Here is a 14,810-nt window from a genome sequence, read left to right as displayed (position 1 = left end):
AAGTGCTGGGATTACAGGAATGAGCCACCGTGCCCGGCCTAAAAACAACTACTTAATAAATTCTAAAGATGTTCTTTCTTTTTGTCCATGAACAATAAGATCCACCTTAGAGTATTTTCTCCCTAATCACCCTTTTTCATCTTTCAGGTTTTGTTGTCTTTTTATTTAGTTCTGCCTTCTTTCCCCTCTCCCCCTGTGAAGTTTGAAGTGATGCTATTTTGACTGCTTGACTTGTTATGTAACATTAGCAAATTTCTAATATTGAATCATCCTGGCATTCTGATTATATTCAATAGGATTGTTCTCAGTTTCTATTTTCATTCATAGTTTTTGACAGTGTTTGTTGGAATTCTGAGTCAGATATTTCCTTTTTTTAAATTTTTGGTTAAGACCGACTTTTTGATAGTTTCTAGTAATTTAATTATAAAACAATTTAGGCTTTGATTACTTTAATTTTTTTTTTGAGATGGAATTCCACCCTTGTTGCCCAGGCTGGAGTGCAGTGGTGCAATCTCAGCTCACCGCAACTTCTGCCTCCCAGGTTCAAGCAATTCTCCTGCCTCAGCCTCTCGAGTAGCTGGGATTACAGGCATGTGCCACCATGCCCAGCTAATTTTTCTTTTTGTTTTTATATTGTTTTTAGTAGTGACAGGGTTTCTCCATGTTGGTCAGGCTGGTCTCGAACTCCTACCTCAGGTGATCTGCCCGCCTCAGCCTCGCAAAGTGCTGAGATTACAGGTGTGAGCCACTACGCCTGGCTGGTCACTTTAATTTTTAATATATTTTTATGTTATAGCTCCTTCATGGTTTAGGTTGGTTAACTTTTTTTTTTTTTTGAGACAGAGTTTCACTCTTGTTTCCCAGGCTGGAGTGCAATGGTGTGATCTCGGCTCACTGCAACTTCTGCCTACCGGGTTCAAGCGATTCTCCTGCCTCAGCCTCCCGAGTAGCTGGGATTACAGATGTGTGTCAACATGTCCAGCTAATTTTTGTATTTTTAGTAGAGACAAGGTTTCGCCATGTTGGCCAGACTGGTCTGAACTCCTGACCTCAGGTGATCCTCCCACCTCGGCCTCCCAAAGTGCTAGGATTACAGGCGTGAGTCACTGCGCCTGGCCTAGGTTGGTTAACTTTTTTATGAGAACAAGACTTAAATAGATTTCTCATTGTTTAAAACACAGTTCTTTGTTTTATTCTTTTTTCATATTATTCTTTTATTTCGTACTGTTCCCCCGCCCCCCCCCCCGCCCCTTTTTTTGTTTGTGTGTTTGAGACAGAGTTTCACTCTGTCGCCCAGGCTGGAGTGCATTGGCACGATATCAGCTCACTGCAACCTCCATCTGTCAGGTTCAAGCGATTCTCATGCCTCAGCCTCCCAAGTAGATGGGATTACAGGCACACGCCACAACGCCCGGCTAAGTTTTGTATTTTTAGTAGAGACGGAGTTTCACCATGTTGGCCAGGCCGGTTGTGAGCTCCTGACCTCAGGTGATGCATCTGCCTCAGCCTCTCAAAGTGCTGGGATTACAGATGTGAGCCACCACAGCTGGCTGTTTTTCACTTTTTAAATGTTTTATGTCTTTCAATTAAATACTGAGTTGATTTGTATTTTTTCTTTCTATTTCCTCCCTCCCTGCCTTGTTTTTTTTTCTTTAGCTGGAATTACTGGCACGCCACCATGCTTGCCTAATTTTTGCATTTTTTTGGTAGAGATGGGGTTTCGCCATGATGGCCAGGCCGGTCTTGAACTCTTGCACTCAAATGATCCACCTACCTCGACCCTCCAAAGTGCTGGAATTACAGGTGTGAGCCACCCTACCCAGCCTTTTTCTTTTAAAGCATTTAAAATACTGTGAAATAATTTAAAACACTGAAATTATCTGAGTACTGCTTTGTCAGTTTCCAAGTTTTTATGTGTAATATCTTGTTGCTCTTATGTGTTATTAATTTTTCTTTTACTCATTTCTATACCGTATTTAGGACAATTCAAAGAATTTAAAGGCATTAGTTTTTTTTTTTTCAATTGCTTTGTGGCAGGAATCTCACCTTACTGTGACTCTTACTTTTATTTTGCTTTCCTGAAGTGTTTATAAATTAAGTGTTATTATAATTGTAAGGTGGACATGATTATAATCGTGCTTAATTTTTAAAATTTTGTTTTTTAGTCATCTGCATCACAGTCACCAAAAGCACCTTTTACAAAGCTTTTAAAAATACATATGTCTGGTCATTTCGCATCAACTTTATTAAATGTAGAAGTTAAACCTGGTATGTGAACTTTGTAAAGAACCCATTATGTTGTTAAAAGCCACTACTGTAGACAGAGGGAGACATCAGAAGGTTACGTAAAAGAGGGGCAAAACCAGAGTGAGGAATACTTCAGTGAATTATGAGGACACAATTATATTCATGTGGGTCTGTCCTCACGTTTAGAGTATAAGGAAGTGCTGGATTTAAGGGAGAAAATGACTAAACTCTGATATTTTCTACTTGATTTGGTAAAATGCCGGAAAAATGCCCAAAATTATTTATTTTGTATACCTTCAAATTGTGCTTTATGTTGAATATAAGTCTAAGCCTTAAAATTTAACATTTAACTCTATGTGCTTTTTTTTTTTTTTTTTTTTTTTTTTTCTGTAGACCTCGAAGTAGGGGGAAAACTGCAGTGGAAGATGAGGACAGCATGGATGGGCTGGAGACAACAGAAACCGAAACGATTGTGGAAACAGGTATCAGAACTCAAGAATTTATAAGAATGTATATGATACTTTGCATATGTCTATACACTGCATGTAGCATTTGTATAACAATATTCTGTTTTAAGCATTTGTTTTTATACTGAACTCTAAGTTTCCCATCTGTCTAAATAGTTTTGGTAATTAATGACAAAGTGAAAAAACTGAGCTATCTCTCTTTTTTCCCTAAGCCCTGGTTTAGTATAATTATTTTATATCTGAAGATAAATGTTTTATCAAGGAAATAAAGACTGGGAGAAACAGTAATCCAGGCTGTTAGTATGATCGCTCATAGTCTGTTCTGGCCTATGAACCATCTAGTGTTTGTTTAAAGCTTATTTTGTTAATATGTGTTTTGAAAAAAGTAGTATGTTTCATTATGGAATTAATATTGTGAAAGGCTAGGCCAAACTAGACCAAATAGTTTCTGGTCTGTTGGACTGTTAGGGTGCCCTTAAATAAGCTGTTGTACGTTGTGCATCTGCAAAAGGTAGCTAGAGTTGGTTGCCCAAGGCAATTTCCAGAATTTTCAGGTCAGTGGTAAGTTATCAAAGGGACTAGGATTCATACTGTATTTAGAGGATACCTGTAGGAGATAGTCTCTCATTGGTAAAGTTTTCAATAGTTGTTAGATAGAGTTTAGACACAGTGATAGGCTTTCTCTCTGAAGTTGAATATCATCTTGATGCTTACAGAATATACAGTTAAGAGATGAGAAAAATTAAAAATTGTTACAGATTTTAAAATACATTTTTCCAGAAATCCTTACGGTTGTCAGATGTGTTGCTATTATATAGGTATAATTCTTGGAAAGCCTTCAAATAATCTATAGTTTCTTTCTTTCCAATAAGGTCTAGTTAGAGTAACAAAATGATTCTTGGAAGTTCAGAATACTAAATTTCACCCTTTTGTGCACATTCATTAATTACTGTATTACTTTAGACTGTTAATTCTTTTTCATATGATTTTTTTTTCTGTACTATATATTGTTACTTTTAATAGTGAAAAGTCTTTTTGAAGCTTTAGTTTTTTTTTTTTTTTTTTTTTTTTAAGACAAGAGTCTTGCCCTGTTGCCCAGGCTGGAGTGTAGTGGCCTGATCTCAGCTCACTGCAAGCTCTGCCTCCTGGATTCACAGGTTCATGCCATTCTCCTGCTTCAGCCTCCTGAATAGCTGGGACTACAGGCGCCCGCCACCACACCCAGCTAATTTTTTGTATCTTTAGTAGAGACGGGGTTTCACTGTGTTAGCCAGGATGGTCTTGATCTCCTGACCTCATGATCCGCCCACCTCAACCTCCCAAAGTGCTGGGATTACAGGCTTGAGCCACTGCACCTGGCCTATTGTTATTTTTGAGACAGTCTTGCTCTGTCTCCCAGGCTGGACTACAGTGGTGTGATCTCGGCTCACTGCAACCTCCACCCCCCGGATTCATGCAGTTCTCCCTGCCTCAGCCTCCCAAGTAGCTGGGATTATAGGCATGCACCACCATGCCTGGATAACTTTCATATTTTTAGTAGAGACGGGGTTTTGCCGTGTTGGCCAGGCTGGTCTCGAACTCCTGACCTCAGGTGATCCACCCGCCTCCTAAAGTGCTGGGATTACAGGTATGAGCCACCGTGTCTGGCTCCGATTATTATTATTGCTATTATTATTATTATTATTCTTTTTGAGATGGAGTCTCACTCTTGTCTCCCAGGCTGGAGTGCAGTGGTGCGATCTCGGCTGCAACCTCTGTCTCCCGGGTTCCAGCAATTCTCCTGCCTCAGTTTCCCTCCTGGGCTGGGACTATAGGCAGACGCCACCACGCCTGGCTAATTTTTGTATTTTTTAGTAGAGAAGGGGTTTCACCATATTGGCGAGGCTGGTCTTGAACTCCTGACCTCGCGATCCACCTGCCTTAGCCTCCCAAAGTGCTGAGATTACAGGCGTGAGCCACTGCGCCCCACCTGATTTTTTCTTTTTTTAATTTTGTTTTTTTGAGACCGAGTTTCGCCCATTGTTCCCCAGGCTGGAGTGCAGTGGTGTGATCTTGGCTCACTGCAGCTTCCGCCTCCCAGGTTCAGGTGATTCTCCTGTCTCAGCCTTCCGAGCAGCTGGGATTACCCGCCACCACGCCCGGCTAATTTTTGTATTTTTGGTAGACAGAGGGTTCGCCAGGCTGGCCTCGAACTCCTGACCTCAGGTGATCTGCCCACCTTGGTCTCCCAAAATGCTAGGATTACAGGCGTGAGCCACCGCGCCCGGCCCTTTGATTATTGAAGATGATTATTTCACCACCTTTTCTTTTCTCCTGAAACTTCCAACACCCCGTCTCATTTTTGATTCTTTATTGATGATCTTGCTTATTTCAGTGAAAAAATAAAAAATATAGAACAATTAGAAAAGAAGTTCCATATTCATCTACCATCAAATCTATTTTCTTGCTTTCATCCCTACCTGCATATTGTAGTTCTGTCCCGGTAAAATGGAATAAAGACTGTCTGCGGATAAGGCCAGCTCCTCTGCCTGTGTCTTACATTGTGTCCCCCCTCATGTATTACGGACTTTGGTTCTGCAGTTGTCCTTGCTTTTCTGCATCAGTAACTTTTCCCTCTCTGTGATTTATTTTATTAGCGTAAGGGGGGTGCTGCAGAATCACCCCCTTTCAACACAAATAGCCTCTCTTGATCCGACATCCCCTTTTAGGTACTATACAGCTTCTTTGCTCCATCATAGCAAACATCCTTGAGTTATTTATACCTATGATTACTACTTATTTTTCACCATTTTCTCATGAACCCACTCTAATCAAGCTTTCTTCCTCCCATTCTACTAAAATTATTCTTGTCAATGTCATGATCTCATATTGCCCAAACCAGCTTTTAGTCTTCATCCTCCTTAACCTTTCAGGATCATTTCACACAGCTAACCACTCTCAGGAGTGAAACTTTTTTTTTAAACTTGACTTTCAGGTCACTGCATTGTCTTTTTTTTGTTTTTGTTTTTGTTTTGTTTTTTCCTACTCCTCCTTCATAGGTTTTTCCTCATTCTCTTCGCTCATCTTCTTATATATTAGGTGGTCTTATTCAGTTTAATGGCTTATTATCTATTTTTGTGCTATTATTATGTTATCTAAATGCTATTGACTCTAAAATTACGTCACCAGCTCTTTCTTGCTTTGAACACAACCTGTATCTTTCAGCTTGTTTCTTAACAACTCTTCTTAGATGGCTGAAGAGGATCTCGTATTTAATGTGTCCTCTTTGGAAATTGTTGTTGTTATCCTGAAACCCTCTCTTCCAATGTTACCACCTCTGGTATATTGCCACTGTATATTGTTCAGGCTTAAAAAGATGGAGTCTTTCTTGATTTCACATTTTCACATTTTACATTTTAGACATTCACATTTTAGACATTCACATTTCACATTTTCATATTTTAGACATCCAGCCCACTGGAGGGCTTTACCTACCCAGTATATCCTGGATTCAATTACTTTGACTCCTCCACTGCTGTTATTCCAGAACTTCACACTAGCATTCCACTGGACTGCTGCAATAGCTTCATAACTGGTCTTGTTCCTTTCCTTTTCATTCCATTCTACTCTTGTCCCACACATAGTAGCCAGAGTGATCCTTCCAATTCAAAGTGAGAGCCTTTTACTTCCCTCTGTCAACCATCCAAAGACTCCAGTGATATTTAGAATAAAATTCAAAGTTCATACAGTACCATTGTTTTCAGGCTCCATTGATCTGACTTTGGCTACCTGTATAACCATATCTTATGTTCCCTTGTTCACTGGGCTCCATCCTTACTGGCCTCCTGGCTTTTCCTGGAGCCCACCAAACATACTCCTTTCTCAGACATTTGCACTTTTTGTCTTCTCTGCTTGGAAAAATTCTTTCTCAGATATTCATACAGCTTATTCCCTTACTTCAGTCAAGTCTCTACTCAGTTACAGTTTTCCCGGAGACCTTTCCTGACAAACTTGTCTAAAAAGTAACACTTGTCACTTTGTCTTCTCCTGCTTTATTTTTCTCCTAGTACTTAACAGATAGGACATTTAATTCCATATTGGCTTATTGTATGCTTTCCACACTAGAATGTAAGCTTTATGAAGTCAGGGGATTTGTCTTGTTAACTCGTTTATCCCCAGCGCCAAGAATACTTCTAGGGATATGGGAGGAATTGGATTCACTAAGTGAAGCAGTATTGTGTTCTTGAATTTTCTTTATGTTTTCTAAGCTACCTACTATTCTTGGAACATTACAACATTACAACAAAACTAAATTTCTGGCATATTTTTTTTCCTTACTTGAGAGTAGTAAGCCCCACAAATGGACTCTCTTCTCATGCTGTCTCTTATGAGAGGTCAAGGCAAATACAGTTTAGAGAAATGTTTGAATAGGAGCAGAAAACTATTTTTTTTAACCTGGCTTTACTAAAGTTAATAAAGCCAAGTGTATTGGTCTTTGTTTTGTCTTTGTCCTTGGAAAGGCCATTGTCCAGTTCTTTTAGGGAACATAGTGAACATAGGGCAAGGAGAACAGTGAAAGAAAGAATTACTGTTATAACCACTAATGTGCAAATAAACCTAGACAGAGTTCGTTCTATAAATTTCTAGTTCATTTAAAAGCACATTCAAGTTTGCTGCAAGGTTTTAACGTATGTATGTCTCAAGACCCCAGGGTTTATTTGAAGGTTCTCTTGTTCCTGTAAATCCTGTGCCTTGACATGCTTACTTAATGATTTGTAGTAATATAAGGGTATTAGGCTGGGCGTGGTGGCTCACACCTGTATTCCTGGACCTTTGGGAGGCCTAGGTGAGTGGATTGCTTGAGCTCAGGAGTTGGAGACCAGCCTGGGCAACATGGCGAAAACCCGTCTCTACAAAAAAAATACAAAAATTAGTTGGGTGTGATGGTGTGCACCTGTAGTCCTAGCTACTCAGGAGGCTGAGGTGGGAGGATCGCTTGAGCCCGGGAGACACCAGTTGCAGTGACCTGTAATCAGTCGCACCACTGTTCACCAGTCTGGGTGACAGAGTGAGATCCTGTCTCAGAAAAAAGAAAAGAATACTAATTAAAATGAATCTCCTACCATGGTGGGATGGGAATGAGGAAACTAGGAGTAGCCATTGGGAAAGTAATAAGAAACCTCATTTGGTAATATCTTATGTTAAGAAAATTTCATCTTTATCTCAGCTCACTGCAACCTCCACCTCCGGGGTTCAAGCAATTCTCTGCCGCAGCCTCCTGAGTAGCTGGGATTATAGGTGCCTACCACCACGCCCGGCTAATTTTTTTGTATTTTTAGTGCAGACTGGGTTTCACCATCTTGGCCAGGCTGGTCTTGAACTCCTGACCTCGTGATCCACCTGCCTTGGCATCCCAAAGTGCTGGGATTACGGGCATGAGCCACCGCACCCAGCTGAGAAAATTTGATCTTTTGTAGGTGGTGGCTGTTACCAGTCTCTGCACATTTTTTATATGAATAAAATCAACTTGAGTGAAGTGCTAGTTACTTGAAGAGAAGAGAAACTTTTTTTTTCTTGAGAATCACATAATCAGGTCTTTGCAAACTTGTTTTTGTTAATTATAATTAGCTAATTATAATTCAGTTAGTTATAATTAAACATTTTTCTCCTACTGTTCAAGTTGTCATAGTTTGGCTCATGGGAGCCCCTTGTCAGCTGGCTTCTGAGTCCTTTTAAATAACATCTCAAAACTTTTCAGAGCTCTATGCGCTTTGGCAAAAGTTTTATTTTTCAGGCCCATTTAAAATTCTCCCTGCCCCAAGGTATGAAATCAGCTACTCTCTAAGGACTTCTAGTTTTTTACTGGAGAATAGTATTAGGGACAAAAATCTAGGCTCAAGGGATATTGGGGGAAATTCAGCCAGATATCGGGCTAAATTCACCCCGATAATTCACGTAGGTTCTTTTCTATTTTCCCTAAGCTTTGCCCAGTTTGAGAAATAAAGGGACAGAGTACAAAAGAGAGAAATTTTAAAGCTGGGCGTCCGGGGGAGACATCACATGTCAGTAGGTTCCATGATGCCCCACAAGCCGCAAGACCAGCAAGTTTTTATTAGTGATTTTCGAAGGGGAGGGAGTGTACGAATAGGGTGTGGGTCACAGAAATCATGTGCTTCACAAGGTAATAGAATATCACAAGGCAAATGGAGGCAAGGCGAGATCACAGGACCACAGGACCTGGGCGAAATTAAAATTGCTAATGAAGTTTCGGGCACGCATTATAATTGATAACGTCTTATCAGGAGACAGGGTTTGAGAGTAGACAACTGGTCTGACCAAAAATTTATTAGGCGGGAATTTCCTCGTCCTAATAAGCCTGGGAGCGCTATGGGAGACTGGGGTTTATTTCATCCCTACAGCTTGACCATAAAAGATGGCTGCACCCAAGGGGGCCATTTTAGAGGCCCACCCTCAGGGACACATTCTCTTTCTCAGGGATGTTTCTTGCTGAGAAAAAGAATTTAGTGATGTTTCTTCCATTTGCTTTTGAAAGAAGAGAAATATGGCTCTGTTCTGCCTGGCTCACCAGCGGTCAGAGTTTAAGGTTATCTCTCTTTTTCCCTGAACATTGCTGTTAGCCTGTTCTTTTTTCAAGGTGCCCAGATTTCATATTGTTCAAACACACATGCTCTACAAACAATTTGTGCAGTTAACGTAGTCATCACAGGGTCCTGAGGCGACACACATCCTCCTCAGCTTACGAAAATGATGGGATTAAGAGATTAAAGACAGGCTTAGGAAATCACAAGGGTATTGATTGGGGAAGTGATAAGTGTCCATGAAATCTTCACAATTTATGTTCAGAGATTACATAAATTCAGAGTAAAGACAGGCGTAAGAAATTATAAAAGTATTATTTTGGGGATCTAATAAATGTCCATGAAATCTTCCCAATTTATTTCTTCCGCCATGGCTTCAGCCGGTCCCTCTGTTTGGGGTCCCTGACTTCCCGCAACAAACGGATGCATATTACAATTGTTTCTGTTGAGAATTAGTTATGTGAGTCCACTTTAGTCATATACTAGTACAGTCATGCACTGCATAATGACAGCAGATCACATATATGACAGTAGTCCCATAAGATTATAATGGAGCTGAGAAATTTCTATCACCTCAATATGTCATAGCTGTCATTATGTCATAGCACAGCGCAAGCTAGTGCATTACTCACGTTTGTGGTGATGCTGGTGTAAACAAACCCAGTGTACTCCCAATTATATGTACTATACAAAAGTATACTACATACACTCTTGCACAGTACATAACTCTTGATAATAAGTGACTATGTTACTGGCTTACGTATTTACTATACTATACTTTTTATCATTATTTTGGAGTGTACTCCTTTTCTTAAGCAAAAAAGTTAGCTGTAAAATAGCCTCAGGCAGAACCTTCAGGAGCTATATCAGAAGAAGGCATTGTTATCATACGAAATGACAGCTCCTTGTGTGTTATTGTTGCTGAAGACCTTCCAGTAGGACAAAATGTGGAGGTGGAAAGACAGTGATAGTGATGATCCTGACCCCGTGTAGGCCTGGGCTAAGTTTAAAACAAAAACAAAAACAGAAAAACAAAACAAAAGAAAAACCCTAAAACCAAAAAACTTACAGAATAAAGGTAGAAAGGAAGATTTTTTTTGTGTAGATGTATGATGTGTGTTTTAAGCTGTGTTATTACAAGAGTCAAAAAGTTTAAAAAAGTTTATAAAGTAAAAATGTTACAGTAAGCTAAGGTTAATTTATTATTGAGCAAAGAAAAATAATATTTTAAAAATTTGATGTAGCCTAAGTGTAGTGTTTATAAAGCCTACATTAGTGTATAGTAATGTTTGAGGCCTTTACATTCACTCAGTGACTCACCCAGAGCAACTTCTAGTCCCACAAGCACCATTCATGGTAAGTGCTCTATGTAGGTGTACCATTTTTTGTGTTTTTACACTGTATTCTTACCATTGTTTCTATGTTTACATATGTTTAGGTACAAAAATACTTGACTATTGTGTTATAGTTGCGTACAGTAACATGCTGTACAGGTTTGTAGCCTAGAGTACTAGGCTATATCAAATAGCCTAGGTTTTTAGTAGGCTATACCATCTAGGTTTGTGTAACAGTGACAAAATTGCCTAATGACGCATATTTCAGAACATATCCCTGTTCTGAGAGGACTATAATTACATAGATCTATACACACACTTACAAATGTGAGTTCACATCAATACATTTAGTTACTTCTAGCATAAGTTTTTAAAAATAGACTTTATTTTATTTATTTATGTATTTATTTTGAGACAGAGTTTCACTCTTCTTGCCTGAGCTGGAGTGCAATGGTACAATCTTGGCCCACTGCAACTTCCGCCTCCTGGGTTCAAGCGATTCTCCTGCCTCAGCCTCCCGAGTAGCTGGGACTACAGGCATGTGCCACCACGCCCAGCTAATTTTGTATTTTTAGCAGAGACGGGGTTTTCCATGTTGGTCAGGCTGGTCTTGAACTCCTGACCTCAGGTGATCCGCCCACCTCGGCTTCCCAAAGTGCTGGGATTATAGGCGTGAACCACTGCACCTGGCCAAAAATAGCCTTTATTTTTCAGAGCAATTTTAGGTTTGTAGCAAAATTGTGAGGAAGTTACTGAAATTTCCCATAAATCCCCTTCCCTCATACGTGCATAGCCTTCTTCATTATCGACGTCCTATACTAGAGTGGTACATTTGTCACAATTTTTTAAACCTACATTGACATATTATCCACAGTTTATAGTTTACATAAGGGTTCACTCTTGGTGTACATTCTGTGGGTTTGGACAAAGGTATAATGACATGTATCTGTCATTATAGTATCGTAGTCACTGCCCTAAAAATTCTCTGTGTTCCACCTATTAATCCCTCCGTCCTTGCTCCCTCCCTCCTTGCTAACCTATGGCAACCACTATTCTTTTTACTGTCTCCATAGTTTTGCCTTTTCCAGAGTGTCAAATAGTTGGAATCATAAAGAATATATAGCCTTTTCAGACTGGCTTCTTTCACTTAATAATATGCATTTATGTTTCCTCCATGTCCTTTTCTTTCTTTTCTTTTCTCTCTTCTCTCTTCTCTCTTCTCTCTTCTCTCTTCTCTCTTCTCTCTTCTCTCTTCTCTCTTCTCTCTTCTCTCTTCTCTCTTCTCTTCTCTTCTCTTCTCTTCTCTTCTCTTCTCTTCTCTTCTCTTCTCTCTCTTTTCGAGTCTTGCTCTGTATGCCTAGGCTGGAGTGCAATGGTGTGATCTTGGCCCACTGCAGTCTCCGCCTCCCGGGTTCAAGTGATTCTCCTGTGTCAGCCTCCCGAGTAGCTAGTATTATAGGCATGCACCACCACGCCTGGCTATTTTGTATTTTTAGTAGAGATGGGGTTTCTCCATGTTGATCAGGCTGGTCTCAATCTCCTGATCTCAGGTGATCCACCCGCCTCGGTCTCCCAAAATGCTGGGATTACAGGCGTGAGTCACCGCGCCCAGCCCTCCTCCATGTCTTTTCATGTCTTGATAGTGCATTTCTTTTTAGTGCTGAATAATATTATATTGTTTGGATGGACCAGAATTTATCCATTTGCCTACTGATGGAATTTCTATTTGTACCCTGGTTTTGGCAGTTAAGAAAGCTGCTGTCAACATCTATGTGCAATTTTTGTTGTGGATGTAAGTTTTCAACCCATTTGGGTAAATACCAAGCAGCATGATTTCTGGATTGTATGGCAAGAGTATGTTTAGTTTTGTAAGGAACCACCAAGCTGTCTTCCAAAGTGGCTGTGCCATTTTGCATGCTCACTAGAAATGAATAAAAGTTTCTGTTGCTCTGTGTACTTACTGACATTTGGTGGTGTTGGTGTTCCAGATTTTGGCCATTCTAATAGGTGTGTAGTGATGCCTCATTGTTTTAATTTTCATTTCCCTGATAACATATAATGTGGAACATCTGTTCATATGCTTATCTGCCATCTGTTTATGTTTATTGGTGAGGTGTCTATATTCCCTATGCTTTTTCTTTTCTTCTTCTTTTTTTTTTAAGACAGAGTTTTGATTTTGTTGCCCAGGCTGGAGTACAGTGGCACAATCTCGGCTCACTGCAGCTTCCACCTCCTGGGTTCCAGCGATTCTCTTGCCTCAGCCTCCCCAGTAGCTGGGATTACAGACACCCACCACCATGCCTGGCTACTTTTTTGTATTTTTAGAAGATACAGGGTTTCACCATGTTGGTCAGGCTGATCTCGAACTCCTGACCTCGAACACCTGCCTCATCCTCCCAAAGTGCTAGGATTACAGGTGTGAGCCACCGTGCCTGGCCTTCCCTATGCTTTTATCTCCTGAAAGAGATTACAGAGAAGTGGTATAATTTCTTCCTTAAATGTTTGGTAGAATTCAGCAGTGAACCAAACTGGGTGTGTTCAATATTGGAAGTTTGTTAATTTTTGATTCAGTTTGTTTAATAGGTATAGACATATTCAGATTATTTCTTCTCGTGTAAGCTTGAGCATATTGTGTCTTTTAAGTAATTGGTCCATTTCATCTAGGTTATCAAATTTGTGGGCATACAGTTGTTAATAGTATTTCTTGAATATTTAAGATTCCATGGGATCTGTAGTGATGTCCCATTTTTCGTTTCTGATATTACTGAGTGTAGATTTTTCCCTCCTTTCTGAAACAGTTGACCCTTTAATAGCTTGGGGTTGAACTGTGTGCATCCACTGATAAATGGATTTTTTTCAGTAAATGTATTGGAAATTTTTTGTGGAGATTCATGACAATTTGAAAAAATGCGTAGATGAACTATGTAGCCTAGAAATATTTAAAAAATTAAGAAAACGGTATGCATGAATGCATAAAGTATATGTAGATACTTGTCTGTTTTATTGTTTACTACCATAAAATATACACAAATCTATTACTGAATGTTAAAATTTATCGAAACTTAAGCACACACTTAAAGACTGTATGTGGTACCATTGGCAGTTGAGAGAAATGTAAACAAATGTAAACGTAGTATTAAATAATAACTGAATAAAATTTACTGTAGTACATACTGTACAACTGTAATAATTATGTGGCCACGTCCTGTTGTTATTGCAGTGAACTCAAGTGTTGCAAGTATCTGATTAAAACACCATGGGATACCAGTCATCTTTGAGCAGTTCATCTCTCCAGTAAATTGGGTATCTTGGTAAAAAGTGATCTGGCGCTTCTCATGTATCTTTCATCATGTTTAGTGCAATGCTATAAATTGTGCATAACACCACAGGACCCATATTAAGTGCCACTAATGATGCTTAAAGTGCTCCCCACAAGAAGCAAAGTCATGACATACAAGAAAAAGTTGAACTGCTTGATGTGTACCATAGATGGAAGTCTGTAGCTGAGGTTGCCCACTATTTCAGATAGACAGTCTTGTAAACAGGTGACATAAACTTATGGTATCAATAAATACAGTATGGTCCTGTAAATGTATTTTCTCTTCCTTATGATTTTCTTTTCTTTTCTTTCCTTTTCCTTTTCCTTGTCTTCATGGCTGGAGTGCAGTGGCGTGATCTCGGCTCACTGCAACCTCTGCCTCCCGGGTTCAAGCAATTCTCCTGCCTCAGCCTCCTGAGCTGGGATTACAGGTGGATGCCACCACGCCCAGCTAAGTTTTTGTATCTTTAGTAGAGACGGGGTTTCACCATGTTAGCCAGGATGGTCTCTATCTCCTGACCTCCTGATCCGCCCGCCTCCACCTCCCAGAGTGCTGGGATTACAGTTGTGAGCCACTGTGCCCGGCCATGATTTTCTTAGTAACATTTTCTTTTCTCTAGCTTACTTTATTGTAAAAATACGGTATATAATACAACACAGAAATATATGTTAATCTAGTGTTTATGTTATTGGTAAGGCTTCCTGTCAACAGTAGGCTATTAGTAGTTAAGTTTTCAAGGAGTCAAAAGTTACACAGATTTTTGACTGTGTGGTGGTGGGGGGTTGGAGCCCCTAACCCTCTCATTGTTCAAGGGTCAACTGTATATGTGTTAAATGCCATAAATTTTCCTCTAAGCACTGCTTT

The 14,810-nt window shown here is 39.8% G+C and overlaps 1 protein-coding gene across 14 annotated transcripts in view; it reads left to right on the top strand.

Annotated features, from left to right (window-relative positions):
- The window catches only part of KMT2C (lysine methyltransferase 2C), a 306,019-nt gene that overhangs the window by 77,881 nt on the left and 213,328 nt on the right, over nucleotides 1–14,810 (top strand). For all 14 annotated transcript variants that reach the window (XM_030826223.1, XM_030826214.1, XM_030826210.1 and 11 more), the window contains one exon: nucleotides 2,641–2,729. In XM_030826223.1, the coding sequence (XP_030682083.1) occupies nucleotides 2,641–2,729 (89 nt within the window). The remainder of the gene's footprint in view (nucleotides 1–2,640; nucleotides 2,730–14,810) is intronic.

Source organism: Nomascus leucogenys, chromosome 13 (genome assembly GCF_006542625.1).
Source record: "Nomascus leucogenys isolate Asia chromosome 13, Asia_NLE_v1, whole genome shotgun sequence".
NCBI lineage: Eukaryota > Metazoa > Chordata > Mammalia > Primates > Hylobatidae > Nomascus > Nomascus leucogenys.
Note: the sequence above shows the minus strand (reverse complement) of the source record. Positions and strands in the feature narration are given on the sequence as shown.